At 59.7% G+C, this 24585-nt stretch overlaps 1 protein-coding gene across 1 annotated transcript; it reads left to right on the top strand.

Annotated features, from left to right (window-relative positions):
- Positions 1–1395: 1395 nt before the first annotated feature.
- On the top strand, positions 1396–17717 carry CHFR (checkpoint with forkhead and ring finger domains; the record flags this gene model as incomplete). Its single annotated transcript, XM_084253156.1, has 16 exons — positions 1396–1438; positions 1638–1766; positions 6564–6663; positions 8751–8860; positions 9549–9608; positions 9689–9892; positions 11671–11830; positions 11969–12361; positions 12889–13034; positions 13604–13720; positions 14391–14474; positions 14918–14988; positions 15464–15551; positions 16181–16288; positions 16602–16674; positions 17675–17717. 16 exons carry the CDS (start codon positions 1396–1398, stop codon positions 17715–17717), a joined length of 1929 nt encoding a protein of 642 aa, XP_084109282.1.
- Between the last annotated feature and the right edge of the window lie 6868 nt (positions 17718–24585).

Here is a 24585-nt window from a genome sequence, read left to right as displayed (position 1 = left end):
GTGTTCATCGAAGAGCCGTGGGCGCTACACGACTGACGTAGGCGGCTGGAGGGACAGCCACGATTCTAGCCTGGGATTTGTAGCCAGAGCGTAATGTCTTGTAATCTCTCAGTCACTCTTCACCGTGGCAGGCCAGACGCTAGCCCGCTGGCTGTAATTCCAGGGTCGAGAAATCAAGGTATGGGCCAGGGCACTGAGAATGGCCTGCGGTTCTGTCCAGCGAGTGGGGGCGTGCACCTGCGTTCACATCCGCACAGCAGTCACTGCAGCACCCGGGACAGCAACCCCCAGCCCTGACCAGACCAGACCCCAGGGAACTGACTCAAGAGTCCCACTGAGCCCACAGGTTTGCTTCAGGGGAGGTGGAGGACCAGAGCGATACGGTTCAAGCCTGTGAAGCTGAGATGCGCCCAGGGCGAGGCCAGCTGTGTTCTGAGCTCACTACTTGCATTTGCACAAAAGCCTGAGCAGCCAGGCACGGGGCGTCTCCAACTCCCAAAGAATCCGTTATGATGTCGTGGTTGCTTTTTCCGCATCAAACCCAAGTTTCCTCAGAGGAATTTAAAATCCCGGCCGCTGGGGCCTCCCTGGGGGCGCAGGGGATAGTCTCACTGTGGCGCCCTTCCCAGCCCTGCGGTTCGAGTCCATCCCCGGCCTCCTGTCTCACAGCCCCCCTCGGCAGTGTGTTTCGGTGGATCCGCCTGCTCTGCTCCCCGCTCTGTCTGTGGGGAGTCCTCTCACCCCCGCGCCCCCGCCTCCGGCCTGCAGCCCGGCTCTTGCAGCATAAACAAATCAAATAAAGCCGCGGCCTTTCCCACGTCCCACGTCTGAGACCAGCAGGAGAAGCGCGCGGCCGCGAAGCTGAGCCGGCTCCAGGTCACCGGGCGGCCCAGACGTCCCCGCGGAGCGGCGCCGCCGTCGGTCTCGGCCAAGAACGCGCCCGTCGTCTCGGGGGAGTACTGGACAGACAACGGCTCCAGACGCCCCCCGGGCCCTCCTCCCCAGCAGCAGCGGCGCCCCCGCCCCTTCTCTTCCGCCACCCGCGGCCGCGCGCCCCCGCGGCGCCCCCGCGGCGCCCCCGGCCGGAGAGGCGGCCCGCGCCGTCGGCTCTGAGGAGCGCGCGCCGCCCGCCCGACGCCGCGCCGCCCCTCGGTCGGCTCTGCGCGGCCCCGACCGCAGCCGCCGGCGTGGTCGCGACGACGCCCCGCCAGCATCAAAGATGGCGCCCAGGCTGGCCGCCTCCCGTCTGCGCACGCTCCGCGAGCCCCACGCCCCACGCTCGTTGGCCGCGCCGGGTGCCGGTCTAGCCGCCGCTTTCGTTAGGCGCGAGCGCCAGCCAATCGCGGGGCGCGGAGCCGGCCGGCCCCGCCCCGCGGATCAGCTGAGGGATCCGCGATGTCTGTTGACAGCGGCAGCGGCGCGGCCGGTTCCGGGTTCGGCGCGAGCTGGGGGTGAGCGGCGGGCGCGGGCGGCGGCGGGGCCCGGGCCGGGCGGGCGGCCCGCGAGGAGCGCCCGCCCGCTCCGGCCCGGCGCGCGGCGGGGCGGGGGCGCCGCGGTGCGGGGCGGCGCGGGGGGCGGGCGGGCCGCGGCCCCCGCCCGCGGCCGCCGCGCTCACCGGCGCTTCCGGGTCTCGTCAGACGGGAAGCCGATGGCGCCGCCGGGGGAGCGCGAGCAGCCGTGGGGGCGGCTTCTCCGCCTGGGCGCCGGCGAGGGCGAGCCGCACGTCCTCCTGAGCAAGCGCGAGTGGACCATCGGGCGCCGGAGAGGTGCGGGCGGGGCGCGGCGGGCGGGGCCGCGGCGGGGGCGGGCGCGCGCCGAGGGGCGTCGGGAGGGCCGGGGAGCGGGCCGGGGAGCGGGCCGGGGGCCGCCGGGGCCCCTGCGCCCGCGGGTGGGGCTCGCCGCGCGATCGCGTCTTTCCCGTGGCGTGGGGCTTTCCTGCCAGGGTGACGTCGACGCCCTTACTGGCCTGCCCAGTCCCCGGGGCGGGGGACCTCAGGCGCTTACAACTGTGCGAAGTCGCGTCGCGTTTCCCGGAGTGCAGAAGCCGTAGGTGGGTGCAGTCCCAGGCCGGGACCTCAGTGGAGTAAAATCAGAAGTCAGGAGCAGAAGCAAGACTGGCAAGTTCCCGGACGTGGTGAATTAAGTAGCATCCTCAAACAACCCCGGGGTCAATGAAGACTCATAAAGGAAATACCTTGCGAGGACTGAAAATGAAAAGATACCAGAACGTATGGGGTGCAGCCAAAGGCATGCTCAGAGGGATATTTGTAGTTGTAGATCTCAAGTCTCAGCTTTTGGAACAGAACCACTCAATAATTATTGTCGATTTAATGAACCTGGTAAGCTAAGGGCTGGAACAAAATCTCACTGTTGGTTAGAGAAAATGCCGGTAACCTTCCCCTCCCCCAAACTTACTGCCTTTGCGCTCCTAGGTGACCATCTAGTCCTTTGACTGCTCTTGTAGCTTTCCTACAGGAAGAGAAGTGCACAGATTAGCCAAAAAAAAAATATTTAGTGTGTCTGAAAACTGGTAAGTTTATCACTGACTTTATGCATTTGAAAAGAGGAGAAAGATTACTGTTAAAAAAGCAAATGTTTTTTAATTTATTCTTTAAAATATCCCTGCCTCCGTTTTTTTTTTTTTTGTTTGTTTGTTTGTTTTTTTGGTGTGACAGAGGGTGGCATTGGCAGTTTTAAAATCCAAAAAACGAGGATTTTGTTTTGTTTTGTTCTGCTTTACAACTTTGAAATAATTTGCATATCATTAGAAACTTTAGAAAATGCATTTCTTTTCTTCAACTGGTGTTGGAGGTTTGGTGGAGACAGGCACCAGTGCCTAAGTTGCTTTTGCATAGCGGCTTAATTCAAGTGAAGGAGCCTGGCTGAGCGCTATCACTTACTGTTAGCCTACTGTTAGCCTTTGTTATTCTAAAATAGCATTATAATAACATCATTTACATGCTAATACAAGGAGGAAAAAGTGTGCTAAATTAATCTGCTTCTTAATAAAAGTTCCTTCCCTTCAGTGAGCATATTAACTTTTCCAGCATAACAAAGGTGGTTTTGTCTACTCCGACTGACATAACAAAATACCATGTACCAGGATGCTTAAAAACATTGACTTCTCAAAGTTCTGGAGTCTGGAATGTCCAAGATTGAAGTGCCAGTGGATTTTTTTTACAGGGGAGATTCTTCCTGGATTGCAGGCAGCTGCCTTGTCACTATGTCCTTACCTGTTGTGGGGGTTGGGGCTGGGGCTTCCACATGGGCCACAAACATATTTTTTTAAAGATTTATTTTTGTTCATATGCATATAACAGCTGGGGTGCAGGCCAGAGGTGCAGGGGTGAGAGTGTTATAGGGCAGGGAGAGGGGCAGCCCAAACCCGGCAAACCTGCCTATTCTAAATGGGTTCTGCCATCCGCCGCATCAACACAAAACATAGGAGACTTTAATGGAAAGGAACTTTAATAAAACTAGGAAACAATACAGGAAAGGCAAAGAGTCTAGTTTCTAAGTGAAGCACCCAAAGTGACCCGTCCCCTCGTGGGTAAAAGTCCATCCATATGGGATTGGCCCAGAACAAGGCCCCAAAGCCTGCCACAAGTCTAAAGCATCTTCCAGTGGGGACCCACAGAAAAGGGTCAGAAACAACCAGACAAGCCCGGAAGGAAAAGAGCAAAATCAACATCAAGATAAAGGCTGCCATGGTCACCTCCCCATGGGTCACACCCACATCTGTGTCACCCCGTCCACGACCAAAAGACAAGCATAGTTTCTTTACGTCATCCCGCTTCCTTCCTCAGTCTCTTCTGCAGCTTCTCCTCTCCCTGCACAGCTCCACCCTCCCTTGGGTGGGGCAGGGAACCTCCCCCTTTCCTGGGGACCACCCTGTTACAAGAGGACTCACCAGAGACTGAGTGGGGAGGAAAACAGGCAGTGATTGAAATCTACTGCTGAGGGGAGCTGCAGGGAGACGGGAGAGATCTGCTATGCCCTGTGGGTCAGCTCCCTGGCCAGGGATTGGCGACAGCTAGATAGCTCTGAGACTTTAACCCTTGTGCCAGCATGGAAGCCCCAATAACTTTATTTTAAAGCAATGACATGGCTGATATTTGCAGGGCATTATTTGGAAGAAAGGGGGCCTTGAGTTGACAAAGTGGAAAAGGAAATGAGAATGTTACCTTTCACAAAGGGCCTCCCCACTCTTTGGGAGATTTAACCAGCTAAATGACTAGCAGGACAAATACCAAGAATAGAACTTCAGCAGGAGTTATGTCGGTTACAAACTGAAATGGTGTGGGAAGTCTTGTGATGAGGGCAAAAGGAAGAGCTTGAGCACAGGTGAGGTTGACCTTGGGTAGATGAAACAAAGCACTTCTAGTCATGTGGAGTGTTTGCAGATAAGACTGCGTGTGTTTCAGGCTTATAGAGTTATAGTTCACATATGGTAAGATTCACTCCTTTCACAGACACTTAGAAATCTAAATGACTGGGCCTCCCTGGTGGTGCAAGGGGTTAAGCACCGCACTATGAAGCAATCCGCAGCTTCTGTAGCATGAGTTCGATCACCGGCTGGCCAGAGAGAAACCCACATGGCGCAGCAGTCCTCTCCTGTTTCGCCCGCTGCTCCCCTCAGCAGTGGATTTCATGGATCCGTCTGTTCTGCTCCCCGCTCTCTCTGGTGACTCTTCTCACCCCCCTGGACCTTTGGCCTATACCCCAGCTCTTGTATGCATAAATAAATAAATCTTTAAAAAAATGTAAACCACTACTGTCAGGATGTGGGACATGTCCATCACCCTGACAGTCCCTGGTGGCCCTTTGGAATCAGTCCTCTCCCCTTAGCCCAACTCCTCACAACCAGGCGTCTGATTTCTGTAGTATAGTTCTGCCTTTCCCAGAGTGTCATTGAGGTAGTTTCGTCCCTTTGGTATAATTCTTTTTTTTTTTTTTTTAAAGCATCACCCCCATTAGGATGACTACTACTTCATTTTTTTAATTTTAATTTTTATTTTTTAAAGATTATTTATTTATACAAGCACTGGGTACAGTCAGAAGCGCGGGAGGGTGAGAGAATTCACCAGAGCCAGAGCGGGGAGCAGAGCAGGCAGAAGTACACTGCTGAAGGGAGCAGCGGGCGGCAGGAGAGGTCTGCGCGCCATGTGGGACCCTCCTCTGGTGGCCGGGGAACAGCTGGGGATCGAATCGGCGCCACAGAAGCTGCAGGCAGCTTCGCAACCCAGTGCTCAACCGCTGCGCCACCAGGGCGGCCCACCTTTGGTATAATTCTTATAAATGCTCTATGTTACTGTTAATTTCTAACTTGCCTAACTTACAAATTAAACTTTATCATTGATATGGGAAATCAATCAGTCCTATAGAGGAAAAATTATAGTGTGCATTGGGGTGGGTACTATCTTCAGGTTTAGGCATGGGGGGAGGCGAGTCTCAGGAAGGGGGTGACTATTGCAGTGTGTTTATAAGTTCACCAGCTGATGGACATTTGTGTTGCTTCCCACTTTGGGTTGTTAAAAAACGAAACTATGAACCACAGTAGCTATAGTATAAACATATCCTGGGCAAGTCAGCGATTAGAGTTCTAAAATCTGGCCATTCTCTGTCCACCTATGACTATGCAGGTGTCTCCTTTCTCCTTTTCCTAATAAAGCTGTCCGTTTAAAATGTAAAAAAAAAAAAAAAAATTAAAAAATCCGAAAACTTATTATTTTGATTTAAGAAAACAAGGTAACTGAGGATCCCCCTTGAACTTAACATGGTTGTGATGATGGTATTCGTGTACTGATGCAGAACCTTTCTGTGTCTAAATTTTCTTGACTATGTACGAATCTATGCTTAGCCGTCTTTTCTGTGACTGTCATTTTTTCAGTTGGTGGTTTGTGAAATCTAAGACAACATAGAGAAGAAATTAACAACTAAGTCATGATGCTGAAGGATTACTAATTAAAGCCCTTTAGTTTTTAGCAAAGTTCTGTTATATTTATCAGGCAGGCAACAAATGAGTGCTTGTAACCCTGACTGTAACTCGTGGTGCTGGCAGTGGGGAGTCGGGACAGTTCAAGAATGTCCTGGGCCTCCCCGGTGGTGCAGCGGTTGAGCGCTGGGTTGCGGGGCTGCCCGTGGACTCTGCAGCGCCGGTTCAATCCCCGGCTGCTCCCCGGCCACCAGAGGAGGGTCCCACATGGCGCGCAGACCTCTCCTGCCGCCCGCTGCTCCCCTCAGCAGTGTCCTTTGGTCCTTCTGCCTGCTCTGCTCCCCGCTCTGGCTCTGGTGAATTCTCTCACCCTCCCGCGCTTCTGACTGTACCCAGTGCTTGTATAAATTAATAAAAAATAAATCTTTAAAAAAAAAAAGAATGTCCCATCCCTTTGCTTCGGATTACACTTAAATATCTATAAAATTTATTTCCTTCAGGCCTTGCTTGGTGAAAGGTGGTCTTCGGCGTACACAATGTGGGTTCAGATTTCCATTCACCATCTTGGTTAAGTGGAGGTCCCGTGCACAGTCACAGCCACACCCAGCTTGTCCCCTGTCTGTTTTAGGTTGTGACCTTTCATTCCCTGGCAATAAACTGGTCTCTGGAGATCACTGTAAAATCACGGTGGATGAGAAATCTGGTCAGGTGTTGCTGGAAGACACCAGGTGAGCACCTTCTGAACTTCTTTCCTGCTTCCTTGTGTGGCTTGAGGAACCTCGTTAAGAGTTTAGAAAATGTGGGCCTCCCCGGTGGCGCAGCGGTTGAGTGCTGGGTTGCGAAGCTGCCCGCAGCGTCTGCGGCGCCGGTTCGATCCCCCGGCTGCTCCCCGGCCACCGGAGGAGGGTCCCACATGGCGCGCAGACCTCTCCTGCCGCCCGCTGCTCCCCTCAGCAGTGTACTTCGGTCCTTCTGCCTGTTCTGCTCCCCTCTCTGGCTCTGGTGAATCCTCTCACCCTCCCGCGCTTCTGACTGTTCCCAGTGCATGTATAAACAAAAACAAACAAAGAAATAAATAAATAAGTAAAAAAGCATGCCTCTAAAAAAAAAAAAGAAAAAAAAAAGAAAAAAAAAGAGTTTAGAAAATGTGTCTCTGGTTTCCAGGAGAGGCTGCTCCATGACAGCTTGCATTTATGACCCTCCTTGAATGTCTTCAAATTGAAGCAAAAATATCTCAGAAATAAGACCTAAAAGGCAGTGATGCATTTTTGTTTCTTTCAAACCTTTTCAATTTAGACTTCTACTCCCCCCTGCCCCCCGCAACACGCACAAATAGATCATAAGTAGCACCTGAAAATGAAAGGCCTCCCCAGTCCCATTGGTGTGTCAGCAGCACCGTGCGGTGTTCTGCGTGGGGAGCTGGCGCTGCATGAGCTGTCGTGCGTGTTTCCCCTTAAGTGTGGGCCATGTCCCCTTCACGTTATCACACGGTAACTTGTCTGCTCCTTCAGGTGAAAATTCACTATTATTATAAATGGTATGTAGTGACTTTGCATTTCTGCCTGGTTGTCTGTGCGGGTGGGCTCATGGGAAGGGCCGCGGGGAGGAACGGCCGTGTGCGGGCCGCCTTTGCCCCCAGATGGAGTTTTCTCTTATAAGGTCAGGTGCTCTGAGATTCTTGGGGCCAATTTTAGGGATAGAAGCTTGAGAACTGGGTCTTATCAGGAGGCTTCTGCTTCCCTCCTCCACTGGGCATCCGGTGGCGCTGTCAGGTGCGCAGCAACATGGCTGCCCAGTGGCCAAAGCAGGCCTGGTTTTCTCATCTGGCTCTGAGAGGCGTGCGTGTCTGTGGCTGTTGTGCCAAGTTACTACAGACGTAAAGGCTCAGTCACACACATCTGTTATCTGACTTCTGGATGCCCAGAGTCCCACCGGGTCTTGCTGACCTATGTCCAGGTGTGAGCCGGCGGCTTCCTTCCTGCCTTTCCCAGCTTCGGAGGCTGCCGCTGAGGTGGCTGGAGGGGAAGGGTGTTTGGGCCAGAGGAACCCACGGGTGTGGAGGCCCAGGAGCTCTGGAGGCCAGACGAGTGTGGGTGATGCCGGGCTGCAGTGGAGCTCAGCTTCACGCCCACCCTGGGGATTTGGGGTTCTAGCCCAAGAGCAGAGGAAAGTGACCCGTGGGGTTTAAGCAGAGGGTGAGACCAGGGGATTGGGGGGTTTGGGGGAGACGTGGTGTCCACGTCCTGGCAGCAGCCCCGCAATGTGCACCGAGCGTGACTGGCTTGCGGCTGCTGCCTTCCCTGCCCGCGTCTGCGCTGATTCCCTCGAAGTCAGTGGAGAGGCTGGACTGGGCAAGTGGCCTGCGCTGGCTGCTGGCCAACCCCCTGCAGAGAGCTTCTGGAATGCACAGGGTAAATGAGCCTCTTCACCTCTGCGGCCTCATGTGTCCTGAGGATGCAGAGATCCCCGCCTCCCACCCCACCCCTGAGCCCTGACTGGAGGAATGACCTCCGCCCTCATGCGGCTACTGGACCACCTCTGGGAGGCTCGGAGCTCCTTGAATAAGTGAGCTGGTGGGGAGGGTGGGCCTGCGCTGGAGCTGTGGCCCCGGAGGCCAAGGAGCTGATTAGAGTGGGGTGGAGCTGCACAGATGCTGCTGCATAGACTGTGGGCGTGGAGCGAGGTCTGGCAAAGGTCTGGCCTATGCCGCACCTCTCCTGTGCTGTCAGCTTCTGCTGTGAGGCCGAGCTGCTGTCTTGGCATGGTCGAGCGCAACGTCGTGTTCCGGCAAGTCAGTTTAGCTGTGTCTTTGCAGCACCAATGGCACAGTGATCAACAAGCTGACGGTGGTGAAGAGGCAGACGTGTCCTCTTCAGACTGGCGACATCATCTATGTGGTGTACAGGAAAAATGAGCCCGAGCACAGTAAGAAGGGAGGTGGGAGGTGGGGGACGTGGCTGCCCTCGGGGTGTTCCCGTCAGCCTCAGTCCCTGCATCAGTTCCCCTCGTGAGAGGTGCTGGTGAAGGAAGGCCCTCGAGATACCGTCGTGCTCTCGGATCTCACGATGGCTCTGAGGAGAAAGGAGGGGTGGGCTACACAGCAGAGTTATGGGGACAAAGGCCCAAAAAGAGGGCACTGGAAGTCATCAGCGGATCTGCTGCTGGGCACGTTATAGGAGGCAGCAGAGGTTAGACTGGACCTTGTTAGCCCTTGCCGAGTTCCCATGTCTGCGTGGGTAGAAGAATGACATTAGACAAGGGGAGTTAGGGAGTGTTTTGAATGTCACCCCAAAACAGGAAGAAAGGGGCAAGTATTCCCTAGGTTGTCTCAGCATGACCCAGATCAGCCCCTGTCCCCACAGAAGGACCCGGTGCCTGCTGCTGATAGTTGGGCACGTCGTGGCTTTGCCTCCTGCTGTCCTAACTGCAGGCGTCCCCCGTGGCTTAGCTGTTTTCACGTTATTTGCTTCAATTAATTATTTTAAAATCCCTTAAGCTGGTGAGTGTTGTCATTTAGCTGATCAGTCAAAATAGTTTAGAAGACAAGGCTGGAGCAAGGAGGGGACAGGCCGGGAGCTCCAGCTGGCCCAGCTGATGTGGCGCCTCCTTTCAGATGTGGCTTACCTCTACGAGTCTCTCCGTGGAGAACACGACGCAGCGCCGGCCCCCTCCGGTAAGTGTGGGCTTGGGAGTCCACGCAAAGCTCTCGGGCCTGCAGGCCTCTCTTGCCTGACGTCTCGATGCTCCTCACAGGCGCCGATGAGGACAATGTGCTCCACATGACCAAAGGTACCTCAGGTGCAGGGGGAGGTGACCAGGCCCTACCGCCCTCACCCGCCACTCAGGCGTGCTTCGAGGAGCCACAGCCATCAACATCGACGTCCGACCTCTTCCCCACAGCCTCTACCTCTGCTGTGGAGCTTGCCCTCCCAGGGCGGGAGCCTCCTGCTGGCTCTGGTGAGGGGGTGTCGCAGGGTGGTGCTGGGTGCTCCTGCTTCCCTGGCCCTGAGCTGTGTTATTACAGAGGTGGCAAAACTCAGGTGCGACAGGCATGGTGTTCTGGTCCCGGGGTTTCTGTAGTGCAAGAGCCGTCTTGCCCATCCCTGGGGTGCTGCTGTGCTGTGCACCTTCCGGTTTTCCTGGGACGTGGTCACGCCTCACAAATCGCCCACTTCAAGTGTGCTGCTGTCGTCTTCTCTGTGCCACCTCCGGAGTTTCAGAGCTGCAGCCCACCCCAGCTGTGTGCCGTGTGGTTCCCGTGGGGCCTCGTGGACGTCGGGGTCACTCGGCTGTCCTGACACCTCTGCCACATCAGCTCACATCCGTCTCTGGCGTCTGCTAATGGACTCTCACTTCCCGGGAAGCCGTTCTTCCTCCTCCCTGTCACTCTTGGAGGGGTCCACACGCCCTGTCCATATTTCCTGCCCGTCCTGCTTGTCGCTCCTCATAGAAGGCCCCACTTGTGCATGCCCGGGTCACAGCTGTCTCGTGAGGACTGCCACACGGCGTGCCCGTGTCTGACCGAGGCCGGCGGGGCCTTCTGCGTGTCTCCCGTGAGCCGGGCAGTGGCGGGCACAGGCTCCGAAGAGCACACCTCGCGGGGGCAGGGTCTCTGTTGGGCTCATCTCCTGGATGCCCCGGCCTGGGGTGACCTGCACCTGGTTTAGAGCAGCCTTGTACCCACACTCGCCTGCTCAGGTGGTTGAGTCACAGCTTCTCTCCTTTGTCCCTCTCGCAGGCCCTGGGGGTGCAGACATATCCCCTGGAGGCTGTGGTCCTGGGACAGACATGCTTCCCAGCACCCCGCCGGCCCCGCCACCTCAGGCATGCATGTCCTCCGCTCCGCCGGCACCACAGGACCAGGAGGGTTTGGAGCCTGTGAAGAAGCGAACAAGAGGAGGTCAGGTCTTGGCTGTGTGTTCAGCACGCTGGCGCCAGCCCTGTGTCCTGCGGGGGGTCATCAGCTGGTGGGGCCATTGCCACCCGACACACTTTGCCTGGACACCAGGCATCTGAGGCGCAGCTCTGTCCTGCACCACAAACTGGCTGTGAGGGTTGGTTGAAGTGGCCATTTGGGAGCCCCTGGGCACCATGGAAAGTTCATGCTCTCTAGCACTTCCTGTGCATGCGCAAGTCACTTTTCTTGTTTAAGCAGAAGTAATGTCACACCCATGCTGCTGGAGAACTGGCCTTTGTCTCTTAGCCATGGGGCCTGAAGGTCCCTTTTTGTCTCTTTAATGATTTCTCTACAACTAAAGGGAAGCGTGTTGGAACATGATGCTTGTTTTGGGCCTTCTCTTTTTTTTTTTTTTTTTTTCTTTTAAAGATCTATTTATTTATGCATACAAGAACTGGGGCACAGGCTGGAGGTGTGGGAGGGTGAGAGGATTCACCAGAGACAGAGCGGGGAGCAGAACAGGCAGATTGAATGAAATACACTGCTGAGGGGAGCAGCGGGTGAGTCAGGGGAGGTCTGCTGCGCCACGCGGGATGTTCCCTGGCTGGCTGGGGATCGAACTCATGCCGCAGCGGCTGCGGATAGCCCCATAGGCTGCGTCCTAATCTCCTGCGTCACCGGGGAGGCCCTCATTTTGGACCTTAAAAGTGCTCTTCAGGACACAAGCAGGCGAGGGGTGTGTCTTCCTTCCATGGGCTAAGACGTCTGTAGGGCAGGAAGGCCACGTGTCTGTCCCTTCTTTGCTGTGCGGGTCAAAATGTGTCTGTTTCTCTCCTAGACGGGGACTCCAATGTGGCCCTGCCGTTGTTGGCTGCTGACCAGTGTCCGGCTACCCCCGCCAGCCTGGAGGCCATCAGGGCCACAGCCCTGAAGCCAGACAGGATGGAGGAGACACTCACGTGCATCATCTGCCAGGACCTGCTGCACGACTGTGTGAGGTGCCTGCTGCGGGGGGTCAGTGGGGCAGGCCCAGGCAGGGGGGTGGTGGGTCTGGGCTGCTGCGGTCGTGCTGCCCATCTGTGCCTGAGGCTGGGCGAGGAGGCACTCGCAGGGCCTGAGAGCATGCTGGTGCCCAGCCTGCAGCCCTGCATGCACACCTTCTGTGCCGCCTGCTACTCGGGCTGGATGGAGCGCTCTGCCCTGTGCCCTACCTGCCGCTGCCCAGTGGAGCGGATCTGCAAGAACCACATCCTCAACAACTTGGTGGAGGCCTACCTGCTGCAGCACCCAGGCAAGTGGGCGCCCGACCCCGGGCCCCCGCCACTGCTTCAGGCCCCAGCCAACCAGCTGCACGCTTGGTTTGCAGACAAGAGCCGCAGCGAGGACGACGTGCGGAGCATGGCTGCGCGGAACAGGATCACGCAGGACATGCTGCAGCCCAAGGTGCGGCGGTCCTGCTCTGACGAGGAGGGCAGCTCCGAGGACCTGCTGGAGCTCTCGGACGTGGACAGCGAGTCCTCAGATGTGAGGTGAGCCCGCATGGCTCGCCCCTGACTTTGGGAGCCCCGTGGTGGTGCCTTGGCTGTCCGGTGCTGCCTCCCTTGCCCTTGAGGGGACCCTCATCGGACCCCGTGGGTGGCGTTCCCCTCCTGGCGGCGCCCCTCTGCCGCGCATCGCGGGCAGGTTTTTCTCCATGTGCTGGTTTTGCCAGCGCGGCTGAAGGGCAAGACCTGGGCGGTGCAGGCCCCTGAGGCTGCCTGGGAGCTCCCGAGGGCAACAGCGCCCGCGAGGCCCCTTTGCTCCGGCCCGAGCGGTGGAGGCGCCTACACTCAGGGCCGGCTGAGCGCGGTGGGCCTCCGGGCTCGGGGCTCGGCGCCGGCATCAGAGCCCGCCCGGTGTGGGGTGGGCCCTGAGGGTGTGGGGACCCCAGGACGGCCGTGGGGGGGGCAGCTCTGCCCGCCTCGCTCCCGGGAGTGGGTCCGGCGCCAAGGGGGGCAAAGGCCCGGGCTCACCCCCCGGGGCCCCTCCCCACGCCCGGCCTGTGCTTCCCTCGCAGCCAGCCGTACATCGTGTGCAGGCAGTGCCCCGAGTTCCGGAGGCAGGCGGGGCAGCCCCTTCCCTGCCCTGGGCCTGGCGGCGAGCCCGGGGCACCGCCAGCCCCCGGGGCAGACACCCCATCCACATCCACCCACAGCACGGCAGGTGAGCCGGCGCGCACCCCTCCTCCCCGCCCCCGGCCCTGCGCTGCTCCCACCCCACGCCCCTCCCGCGGCCTCTGCTCATCGCCTCTCGGGACCGGCTTGGGCCCCCCAGGCCTCTGCTTCCGGGCCGGTCCTGAGTCTGGCGCTCGGCCCCCAGCCTGCGCTCAGGCATGACTGGGGCGCTTGCCTGGGTGACTGGCACCCACAGCCCCGCAGTTGGCATCTGCAGTCTCCAGGGGGCTGGGGCGCTGCACCCCAGCTCTGGACTTGCCGGGCCCTGCCCTGGCCTCAGAGTTCCAGCCGCTGAAACTGTACAGGCTGCAGGCCCAGGACTGACCCACGGGTCCCGGGGCGGTGTTTGTGGTCCTCCCGGGGTCACCACGTGGGGGAAATCTCAGGTGACCTCTGAAATCTCGCTCCAGCCACTGAACTAGAAAGAGATGCTGAGCGGTTTCATTTGTTCACTTTGCGGCCGGATGGTCGCCATGAGGCGGCCCTCGGGCAGGGCTCCGGATCTCGGGCTCTCTCATGGGCTGCCTCCCCTGCCCTGACCGGCCTCTCTGCCCACAGCTCAGGAGTATGTGTGCACCCTGCGGGGCAGCCACGCCGTCTGCACCTGCTGCTTCCAGCCCATGCCCGACCGCAGGGCGGAGCGCGAGCAGGACCCCCGCATCGCCCCGCAGCAGTGTGAGTGGGGGTGCGTGTCGCTGTCCCCGCCCTTCCTGCCAGCTCCTACTGCTGTCTGGGGCTCTGAGGCTCCATCAGCGCTGCATGGGCACAGAGCCTGTGGGGCAGGTCACCGCCGGGGTCCTCTCAGGGCGACCAAGCACGTCCTTGGTGCCCAGAGACACCAGCAGAAGTTCCCCTGGGGGGCAGGGTGCCCTGCCGGAGGGCCTGCCCCGGGCACGGTGCCGAGCGCTGGTGGGTGCTGGGGTGGGGGTGTGTGTGTGGGTGATGGGCGGGCCTGACTCAGGCGTCACGTAGAGACTGGCATGTGAGGACGTTGATGAAGTCCTTCGAGAGCCGAGGGCTTCATTTCCACTCTGAGGGCAGCAGTTAGGCTCCCGCCCACCCCCACCCCCCAAACCCATTCTGGAGACTGGAGCTCCAAAGGCCACGCCGGCTCCACAAGGGGCAGTGGGAGGCGTGGCCTGACGGAGACACACGGTTTAGAGCTGGAAGGAAGCTGGTGGTGCTGGGCGGTGGGGGCGCTGAGGGGTAGGTGGACAGTCCACGAGGAGTGTGGCCTTCCTGCTGGCCACGTCCCCATCCCTTGATGCCAGCAGGGACGTGTGCCGAGGCCATGTGGTCGGCAGCGGTCACGGCTGCACCTGACGGTGTGTCTCTGTGCTCACAGGCACCGTCTGCCTACAGCCCTTCTGCCACCTGTACTGGGGCTGCGCCCGCGCCGGCTGCCTGGGCTGCCTGGCCCCGTTCTGTGGTGAGTCGGCTCCCCGCCAGGCTGCCTCAGCCTTTGCTCTTGGCCTCCGCAAGGGTGGGTGGGGCCCAGCCGGCTCCGGGGGCACCGCTGTGACCATGAAGGAGCCATTTCCTGGCAGACCAAATGGCGTGGCCTTTAGAAGGGTTAGCCACGTTTGCTGGAGAGCGCCCAGTTGGGAGGTCTCGCTTGTAATAAGCAAGGCCACTGGCACTGACCACACCTGCCAGTGACTCCTCCCTCCAGACCGTGGCTGAGCAGACAGGGCCTTTTCGGAAGGAACAGGGAAGTCAGTTTACTCGTCGTCTTTTTAAATTTGTGCTTTAAGGACTGTTTAATTCTTTCAAGACTGGCGTGAAGGCAGTTGCACTCTTAAAGGTGGGTGCACAGCCCTTCCATAAACCGTCTTTATCAAGCAGTTAACGTCGCTTCCCTCTGCCCGACAGAACTCAACCTGGGCGACCGGTGTCTGGACGGGGTGCTGAGCAACAACAACTACGAGTCAGACATCCTCAAGGTGCGGCCATGGCCCTGCGAGCTGGGCTGGTGGGCTGCCTCCCCCCACCCCACCCCTGGCCCTCAATCTGTGTCGCCAAGCATCCCACATGGGCAGCTGCTTCTTGCCTGTCTCCCTGCTCAGGGGCCGGGAGGCTCGGGTGGAGGGCAGTGTGCGGGCCAGACCCTCGGCTCTGTACGGGGCTGCCTGTGGGACCAGGGGCGCGGTGGCCGCTCTGTGCCGGAGGAGCTCAGTGCTTGGGCTTCCCAGGCGCCTCCCCTGGGGGCTCCGGAAAGTGTGGCAACGGGACTCCCTCGCTCTGGCTGGTCGTGCCGCCACGAGCCTCAGAATGGGCAGCAGCCCCGCTGCTGGCGGGGCTCTCCAGGCGCTGTCCCCAAGGCTGGCCTTTTAGGCTCGCCCACCTTCAGGATCCTCCTCGGCAATGTCTGTGCTCTGCTGCTCCACGTGCCCCAGGCCGTCTGTCATTTCCCCACAGAGCTACCTGGCCTCCAGAGGTCTGACCTGGAGGAACGTGCTCACTGAGAGCCTGGCGGCACTGCGCAGGGGTGCTTTTCTGCTGTCTGGTGAGCCTCCCCCTCCCCTTGGGGTGGCGCTGCCGCCTCCTGTAACTCTGTCCACCTGCAGGGCCCCATGCCCACAGGCCCAGTCGGTGTCGTGTCTGCGTCCCCGTGCTGATTCCGGGAGTTTCCCCACAGAGGCTGGAGGCTGACTGGTGTGGGGCCTGGGGCAGGGATTCCAGCCCTTTGGTCCTCCTAAGCTGTTGCTGGGGTCTGGTCCCTTGGGGAAGCCTCATTCCTTTGCTGGGCGGAGTAATTTGTCACTGAGGATAACTGTAGAAAAATCTGCACCTGTTTTTTCCCCTGAAATGTAAGACCTTGGGGGATGGGGATGGCTGGGAGCCCCCAGGGACGCCTGTCTCCTGGAAGGAGTGCAGGGTCGGCCGAGGCAGCTGTGCAGTGGCCAACGGGGGCCAGCGTGGCTTGCCTAAGTAAAGATACTTAGAATTTTATCCAAGTGGAATTAAAATCGGTGTTAGATTGGCCTTGTTCTTATTTGCAAACCAGACGCCTAGCCAGTTGGCTAGATCCCTTTCTGTCTTACAACTGGCCTTAGTCCCCCGGGTTGGCACAGACCCGCCACTGCTGGCCGGACCCAGGCCTCAGAGGCTGACCGCCCTGGCCATGTTCTCCAGATTACAGGATCTCAGGGAGCACCGTGCTGTGTTACTGCTGCGGCCTGCGCAGCTTCCGGGAGCTGACCTACCAGTACCGGCAGAGCATCCCCGCTTCTGAGCTGCCAGGTGAGGCCCCTCCAGCAGCCCGGGCACTGCTTGTGCTATGGGGCTCCCCTTGGTGCAGGGTGGAAGGAGGCCCGCCTATTTCTGGATCTGCACACTGGTGGCTCCCCAGTGGGCACAGACATGGTCCCGGGCTGTGTGGCCCCCTCACTTCCTGAGTTGGGTTTTCAGAGACACATTTCTTTCCTTTCCTGAAACCCCGGGACAGCCCAAGGAGGCTGGCTGTAGCGTGACCAGCCACGGAGCTTCAGTGTAGCCGTGGGCCTATGCCTCGGCCCAGTGTGACGTCGTGACGCGTGTCCCTTTTCTTTCTCAGCGGCCGTTACCTCCCGTCCTGACTGCTATTGGGGCCGCAACTGCCGCACGCAGGTGAAGGCGCACCACGCCATGTGAGTGAGGCAGTCCTGGGTGGATCGGGCTGCAGGGGGGTGGCCCCCCTTCCTGAGGAAAGCTGTGTTCTGTGGGGGTCTTTGCCAAGCCCAACTCGCAGCTACAGGGAGGGTCATCTGCTTATAAAAGAACTGAGTAGTCGTTGAGCTTCTGCAGCATCCCCTGGGATGTGCAACAGTCACCATGAGACGTCCTGTTCTCATTCCTGACATGCTTGCCTGTGACCATCTTCCTCCACCCCTGTCTCCACATCTGGGCCTCATGGGCCCCTCCAGGGTTAGACCCCTGCCTGATGGCGGCAATCTCAGAACCACCCAAGCCTGGGCCCCGTCTGTGGGGCTGTAGGTGGCGTCCCTCAGGCATTTCCCACACCTGCTTTAGAGGTTGCTCTGGCATCACCCACATTGCCACACGAGGTTATCCATGAGCATAAGCAGCCTTGTCAGAGGGTCCTATAACTCAGTTTCCTGGGTCAGTGCTGCTTGAGGTGGCCGTTTCCCCCAAATCGTCATTTATGGCTCGAATTTCAGTAACCAGGAGAGCCCCCTCGTGCACAAGGCATTGCAGGGGCTCCCATTGCAGGGGCTCCCCTGTACTTGAGCATTCACAGCATGGTAAGAGGCCAAGTCACTATAAGACTTCGGGGGTGACTGGTCCCCGGAATATACTGGCAAGGAAGCAGAGACATCTGGGGGTGTCTGTCTGGCCCTGCGGACGGGCTGCTCTTCGAGAGTCGCCCGGCAGCCCTGCTGACCCCGCCGCTTGCCCTCAGCTCTAGAGGGCCGTGCGGTCGCCAGCAGACGCGCTCGACTCTCTCACTTAAGAGAGTCACCGAACACACCCAGCTTAGAACGCTCGGCCTGGGGAGGTTTCCGGCTGGTGGTGGTGACGTGCCTCCATGGGCGCCAGGCGCTTCCGGTCTCACACTCCTCCCAGCCTGGGGTCCGGAGTTGGCTGTGTGAGCGCCTCTTCTGTGATTTGGCTGTTTCTCTCCCGCAGGAAGTTCAATCACATCTGTGAACAGACCCGGTTCAAGAACTGAGTGTGCCGAGAGGCCTTGACGTGGCCTGGGCCCACGGGAGGTCAAGGGCGAGGTTCAGAGAACACCCAACGCGGACACGTGAGGGCATCAGGAGGCCCTCGGCTGCAGGTCTCTGCGGTCAGCGGGCCGTGTGACTGCGCCTATGTGGGCAGGCCTCAGCCTGGCGCGACCGTGCTCTGGGGCCCCCAGTGCCTGCACTTCCCTGGGTCATCCCTCGGCGCCCACCCACCCGCCTGTCCCACAGCACCACTAGAGTTTGCCCTTTGCAGCTTTCCCACAACCGCTCAAGGACGTCTCTTCAAGAAAAGCTTCAAGGAGGAAAGCGTCGGAAATGTTCTGTTGAAGTAAAACAGACAAACGTTCACAGGCCGCCACGTCTTAACGCCATTTTATTTCGATAGGTCTGGTGCTTCTCTTCTAATAAGATTTAATAAGATTTAAATATAGCTGTAGCACAAATAATATAATTTATAATTTACATATTGACTAAAATTGGGTCTTATGTTATTGAGACAAACTCGCTTTTGTTTATTAAAATAAAGTCAGCTATCCAGAGCTGCTAGCTCTGGACTCACGACTTCAAGTGCCAGCCCCTCCCAAGCAGGGCTGAAGTGGGGCCCGCTGCCTGCCTGCCCGCCCCCCCCAGGAACCAGCCGCAGCCTTCCTCCGCCTCCTTTGCCTGGAGCCACAAGGGTCCCCTGGGGCCTTTCCTTCAGCTAGTTCTTGCCGTTCCCTCCCGTGCTGGGTCTGCCCTGTGATCTGAAGAATACTTGAATTTTTGTTCTTTGTTTTTAAAAAAATGGTTTTTTATCTTTCCTTAAAATTACCTGTCACATTTGTTTGCAAAATTGTAACTTTTTTGCTTCTTCTCAGGAATCCACTTTTCAGCTATTGTCTTGCTCTTGATACAGACTGAGTAGCGGCTGTTTGTGAAGAGGCCTCCTTCCTGCTCTAATAAACAGCCGTGTCTGTCCCCCCACTGTGGCCCTTGCTGTGTTGACGCCACCGCTCCTTTGGCGGCGGGGAGGGGGGGTGTGGTGGTGTTGGAGCTGCAGGCCTCACTAGTGACTGACACCTGTCCTCCTCACCTTGGGGCTGCCACTGGGCCTGTGGATCTGTAGGTATGAAGACCTGGGCTTGAATGGGGGGTTGCTCTCAGCGCAGAGACAGAGCCCCCTCCCCTCGCCATAATGTGAGAACAGTGGGCCCAGGAGAAGGAGCAGCTTTTCATTCCAGGTATCAGTTCCCAGGTCCTGCGGGGGCAGCACAGCCTGGCCGAAGAGTCCTGGCTTGTGCTGGAGCATCTGTGTTAATGCCTGGGCTTACCGAGGGTTGACCCACCCCAGTATTTCCCCCAGGAGGCCCTTTACTACCTATGAAGACTCCCTGAGCCCACACTAGCCCTGCTGGATGGGGTTCCACCGGCAGGGCCCAGCAGTCTACATTCTAGACGTTTGGTCCTTATGTCCCACAGGAGGAGACTGGACCCAAAGCCCAGCCTCGGCCGCTCCCCTCCACCCCACACGGGCAGGGTGGTCCAGGCCCTGAGTCCGCCCTGCAGAGTTGATGCTCAGGTTCTCCAGCACCTGTGGGTGGGATCTCCATGCTCCCACGGCGCCCTGAGCCCCTCTGCTGTGAGAGCAACCGCAGCTTCACCCCCGGGGTGCTGAAGCAAAGCTTGCAGGGGCATTCTGAAACAGCCAGGCAAGTTTAGTGAATGTAACTAAGTTTGCTTAAAAATCACTGAGTTTACACAAAATGGGCCACCGGTGGCACCCACGGCCGTGTCAAGAAGCAGCTGGTCACAAGGGCCCCTGGCAGGAGCCGGGCTTTCAGGTCAGTCTCCCCAGGGTAGGGCTCTGGGCGCTGTCAGTGGGGTAAAAGGACAGAGGAAGCAGAGAAGATGCAAGTTGCTGGTGCATGAACGTTTGCTTTCTGTTGAATCACGATATGACTCAGATCTGAGTCCAAAAGTGCAGCTAGGCCATGACCCTGATGTCCCGAACCGGGTGTCCAGGTCCCTCTTCCATGGCCAGTTCCCTGGGCAGTGAGGTCACCAGTAGGGCAGGGGACACTTCTGGGCGTCAACTTAGGAAAAATCTGGATTTGCCTGTTTTTATTGTTTTTTGGGTTTGTTTTTTTTTTAAAGATTTATTCATTATTTATACAAGCACTGGGCACAGTCAGCAGCGCGGGAGGGTGAGAGAATTCACCAGAGCCAGAGCGGGGAGCAGAGCAGGCAGAAGGACCGAAGTTCACTGCTGAGGGAAACAGCAGGTGGCAGGTGGCAGGAGAGGTCTGCCCGCCATGTGGGACTCTCCTCCGGTGGCCGGGGAGCAGCCGGGGATCGAACCGGCACTGCAGAGGCTGCGGGCAGCTTCGCAACCCAGCGCTCAACCGCTGCGCCACTGGGGTGACCCTGATTTCTTATTTTAAAGATTTATTTATACAAGAGCTGTGGTACAGGCCAGGTGCGCGGGAGGGTGAGAGGATTCACTGGAGACAGAACGGGGAACAGAACAGGCAGATTGACTGAAATACACTGCTGAGGGGAGCAGCGGGCGAGACAGGAGAGGTCTGCTCCCCACGTGGGTTGCTCCCAGGTTGGCGGGGATTGAACCTGCACTGCAGAGGCTGCGGACAGCCTCACAGCGCTGCGCTCAACTGCCTGCGCCATCAGGGAGGCCCCTGGGTTTGCCTTTTAAAGTGGGGAGGGGGGCTTCCCTGGTGGCACAGGCGGTTGAACGCCGCACTGTGAAGTTGTCCACAGCCTCTGCAGCGCAGGTTCAATCCCGGCCAGCCAGGGAGATACCCACATGGCACGGCAGACCTCTCCTGTCTCCCCTCTTCTCCCCTCAGCAGTGTATTTCAGTCAGTCTGTTCCCTGCTCTGTCTCTGATGAATCCTCTCATCTCCTGCACATCTGGCCTGCACCCCGATTCTTGTATAAATAAATCTTTAAAAAAAATAAGGTGGGGAGGGATGCATTTGTCTGGTTTCACTCTTGCAGGTCTGCCCTGCGAAGTTGCAAGGTAAGCAGATTGAGGAAAAGGCCTCTTGACCGCCAGTTTCAGTGACTGGGGCGTATAATTAGATGTGTCAGATTGTTAGGGGAGTCACGGAGCTGTTCCAGGGGCACCGTGCTCGGCGCCCCTACAATGGATGAGATTGAGTTTCTCCACAGCCCTTGGTGCCACAACTATTTTAGGTGCTCTGGTAGGTGTGTGGTGATAACTCTCCTAAGGTTTTTATATATTCAAACTTAAGTCCATTATTATTTTGAGTGAAAATTTGCGTTTGTAGACGACTACATGGTGTAAGTAGAAAAACCCAAAGAATTTACAACAAAAAAAGCTCCTGGAAGGAAGAGCGAGTTCAGCAGGCCTTCAGGGTGCACGATCACACAACAGTCCGGTCTCCACACGCGACGAAGGCGCGGAGACCGGAAGCCGAAGCCGCGCCCCGGGAGGCCTCCAGTAAGGAGGCGCCGAGGAACCCACGCGCTCAGGCTCCGTGCTGGGACCGGGCTCAACACTAGGGAGCCTCCGCGGTCACCGGCGGAGACCGCGCCGCGCCGACTCCACCCGCCCCTCTCCCCGAGTTGAGCAGTAATTCCGGGCGCCCCCTACAGACACGCCAGGACGGGCGGGGGCGGTTCTGAGGGGACGGGGGGCGGAGCTTAGGGCACGGGAGGGGGCGGAGCTGAGGGGGACGGGCAGGCGGGGTGGGCGGGGCTGAGGGGCGGGGGTCGGAGGTCACGGGGAGGTGGGGCGGAGGGGACGGGCGGGCGGGGACAGTCGGGGCGGGGCGGAGGGAACGGGCAGGGCGGCGGGGGCGGAGCGAGTCTGCGGGGGCGGAGGCCCGGGGAGGCGGGGGCGTGGCGTGGCGGGGCGTGACGGGTGTGGCGGGGCGTGACGGGCGTGACGGGGGCGTGGCGGGGCGTGACGGGCGTGGCGGGGGCGTGACGGGCGTGGCGGGGGCGTGACGGGTGTGGCGGGGCGTGACGGGTGTGGCGGGGCGTGACGGGCGTGGCGGGGGCGTGGCCCACCAGCGGGAGCCGACGGGGACGCCCCGGGGCAGGGGCGGCTTTTCCCCACAGACGCTTCTGCTCGGTCGCGTAGCTGGCGGCGGCCCAGCCGCAGCGTTAAGCCGACAGTGCTTTGTACGCTAAGGGCAAACCCCGTCCGGACTGCGGGCGGGCGCTTCCGCACCGGCACCTGGGAGCGGACGGGCGGCGCGGGCAGGGACCTCGCCCCGCGCGGACTCTGCCCGTCGGCTACGGCCACGTCCCCGGGCGCCGACTGGGCGGTAGGCCCCGCCCACCGCGCGGCCAAGCGGTGGGCGGGGCGTACCGGGGGCCTGCCACGGCATTTCCGCCGGAAGCTGAACTCCCTGGCTTCCAGTCGGAGTGGTTCCGGCTGGGCCCGCGAGTCCGGAAGTTGCTCTTCTCCACAGAAATGAGCCCCACGCGCATTTTCTGAAGTACGCGCGGGGCCATCTGTGAGTGGGCGCGATCCTCGCCCTGCGGCAGGGCGGCTTCTGCCCGAGGGAGACCGTGGGCGAGGGCAAAGGACGTTTTCTCCCCCGGAACGGAGGCAGCGCTCCCCGGCAGTTTCCGGGGGGGCCGAGCCCGCGGCGCGCCGCGCCCCGCCCCTCGCGCGGCCACGTCTGCCGAGCGGCGGCCGCCGGGCTGCAACCGGTGAGCGCGGGCGGGCGGCGGGCTGAGGCCCGGCGCGTCCTCTCGCGGGGGCGCCTCGGGCCGGGCGGCGGGCCGCGCTCCGGCTGCGGTTGGATCCGCGGGCCGGCCGGCGGGGCCCGGCCGCCGTCCTTGTGCAGCCGCCCTGACAGGTGCCGGCGGCGGGCGGGAGGGCCGGGGCCGCCTGCGGCGGGCGCTTCCCGGGGGCGTCAGCGGGCGGGCGGCTGCGCGGCGCGCCCTCCGGCCGGCGGGGAGCGCCCTGACGGCGGCGGTGGAGGCGGGCGGCCCCGACGCGGGAGGCCGGGGAGGCGGTGGGCGCCCGGGCGGGCGGCGCCGGTGCCGGGAGGGGCCGCGTGAGGGCCGCGGAGGCCCGGGCGCGGCGCCGCCCGCAGCCGGGAAGGCTTGGGCGTGTGGTCAGCGCGGTCGGAAACCGCTGGGACGTTGCGACCGCGCGCAGCGACCAGAGCAGGGCGAGCGTCCCGGGCGCCTGCCGGCGGGCGCGGACACCTCCGGGCGGGCGCTCTCCCGGCTGCGGCGCGCCTGGAGCGGCAAGAGGAGGAAACTAAGTCGCCTGACAAAAGTGAGATTGGGAAAGAAGGGGCTTTTGCCGCCACGTGTTTCCTTAAGCGGTAGTGTCTTCTTTTCACGTGAGAATGTCTGCGGTTGGCCTTCATTTGCCAACAACGTGAGTAATCTCTGCTATCCTTGATTGAGGGCGGGCGCAGACCCTGGCCTTCGTGCCCTTAATCCTGGCAGGAACTCTGTATTCTTTTTCTCCTTGACTTGCTGATGAGAGAGCAATTGATGTCGTTTAGAACCTGCCCCGAAATTCCCAGCACAGGGTGAAGGCGGAGCTGGACTGGGGCCGCAGCCTGCCCTTCACGCATCCCTGCTGGAGGGACCTGGTCATTGCGTTGTGTCCCCGTGGTCACTCGCGTGGCTCAACCAGACACAGTCTCTTAAGGAAATCATGCATCATATTTGGCCACACATGGTTTCTGGTCACCAGGAGGAGCAATTCAAGTGGAGCCATGAACACATCTCTTTTGACCACAGCAGAATGTGGGTGGTCAGAAATGACACTGAGGCGCTGCGTCTCTAGTGAAGCAACGTGGTTACTGAGTGGAGCCTGTAACCAGTGGCACCTTCCTTGTGGTATGCCCCCAGCAGTTGGAGGGGTCAAGGCCCTGAACACTAGTCTTGCTAAGGAGAGTGCTCGTGGGGCGGCAGTCAGGACACAGCTCTTTGCCACGGGAAGAGGTACCACTCACCACAGGCTTCCTGGGCAGTCGGTGGAATGTCTCCAGTGGCTGCAGGAGGAGCTGGCTTTGTGGGTTACCAGGCTGAGCAGTCCCGGGTCCTGGGCACTGGAGGGGGAGAGCGGCTTGGGGACTAGCAGGCTCCCTGTCAGGGGGCTGAATGGGTCGGGCATGCGGTGGTGCTGGGCGCAGGCTCAGCATTGTCTCCACGAGGGCGCACTGCCTGAGGAGCCTGCACATGCACGGGCTCTTTCCTGGACAGCACCAGGTGAGGCCTTGTCGGCACGTGCCTCAAGGGCACACTCCCCTCTGCAGCTCCGTGACAGTCCCCACCCCCTGCGCTGCTGCCACTGGGTGCCCTGCTGCACCGTCAGTGCCTGCCCCACTGCTGTGCACTTCCTTCTCATCCTAAGGTCACTCGCCAGGGTTGTGGCTGTTCCCTCCTGCTCCTGGTGTACAGCTGTGGCAACCTCTGCCCTTGGGACTGTAGCTCCCAAACGCCTGGGGTAGGAAGAGTTTGAGTTTTCTGCATCTGAGGAGGCAGTGTCGCTGCTCAAGGTGCTCCTGTTGTGTCATTCCCCCCCCCCCCCCCCCCCGCACACCCAAGGCCGCTGGCTCGCTTGCTAGGGTCTGCAGCCGGTGTTGAACTGCTTGGGGTGGGGGGCCCAGGGGGAGGGCAGATGCAGAATGGTTTCTGCTTGCAAAGATCTCACAGTGTGTTCTGAATGGGGAGACAGGGTGAGCGCAGAAGGGAGTGGGCCAGGTGCTTCACCTGAGCCCGGTGCTGGCTGTGGGGGAATGTGTGGGGATGGGCTTGGCAGACAAGGGACCAGCTCTTGCAGGGGATGCACCTCCTGTCATGGCCACCCCTCAGGCCCCCGTGGGAGCCCAGCGGCGACTCAGACCTCGTCCC

Source organism: Talpa europaea (assembly GCF_964194135.1).
Source record: "Talpa europaea genome assembly, chromosome: 14".
NCBI lineage: Eukaryota > Metazoa > Chordata > Mammalia > Eulipotyphla > Talpidae > Talpa > Talpa europaea.
This window is presented reverse-complemented; position numbering and strand designations above follow the sequence as displayed.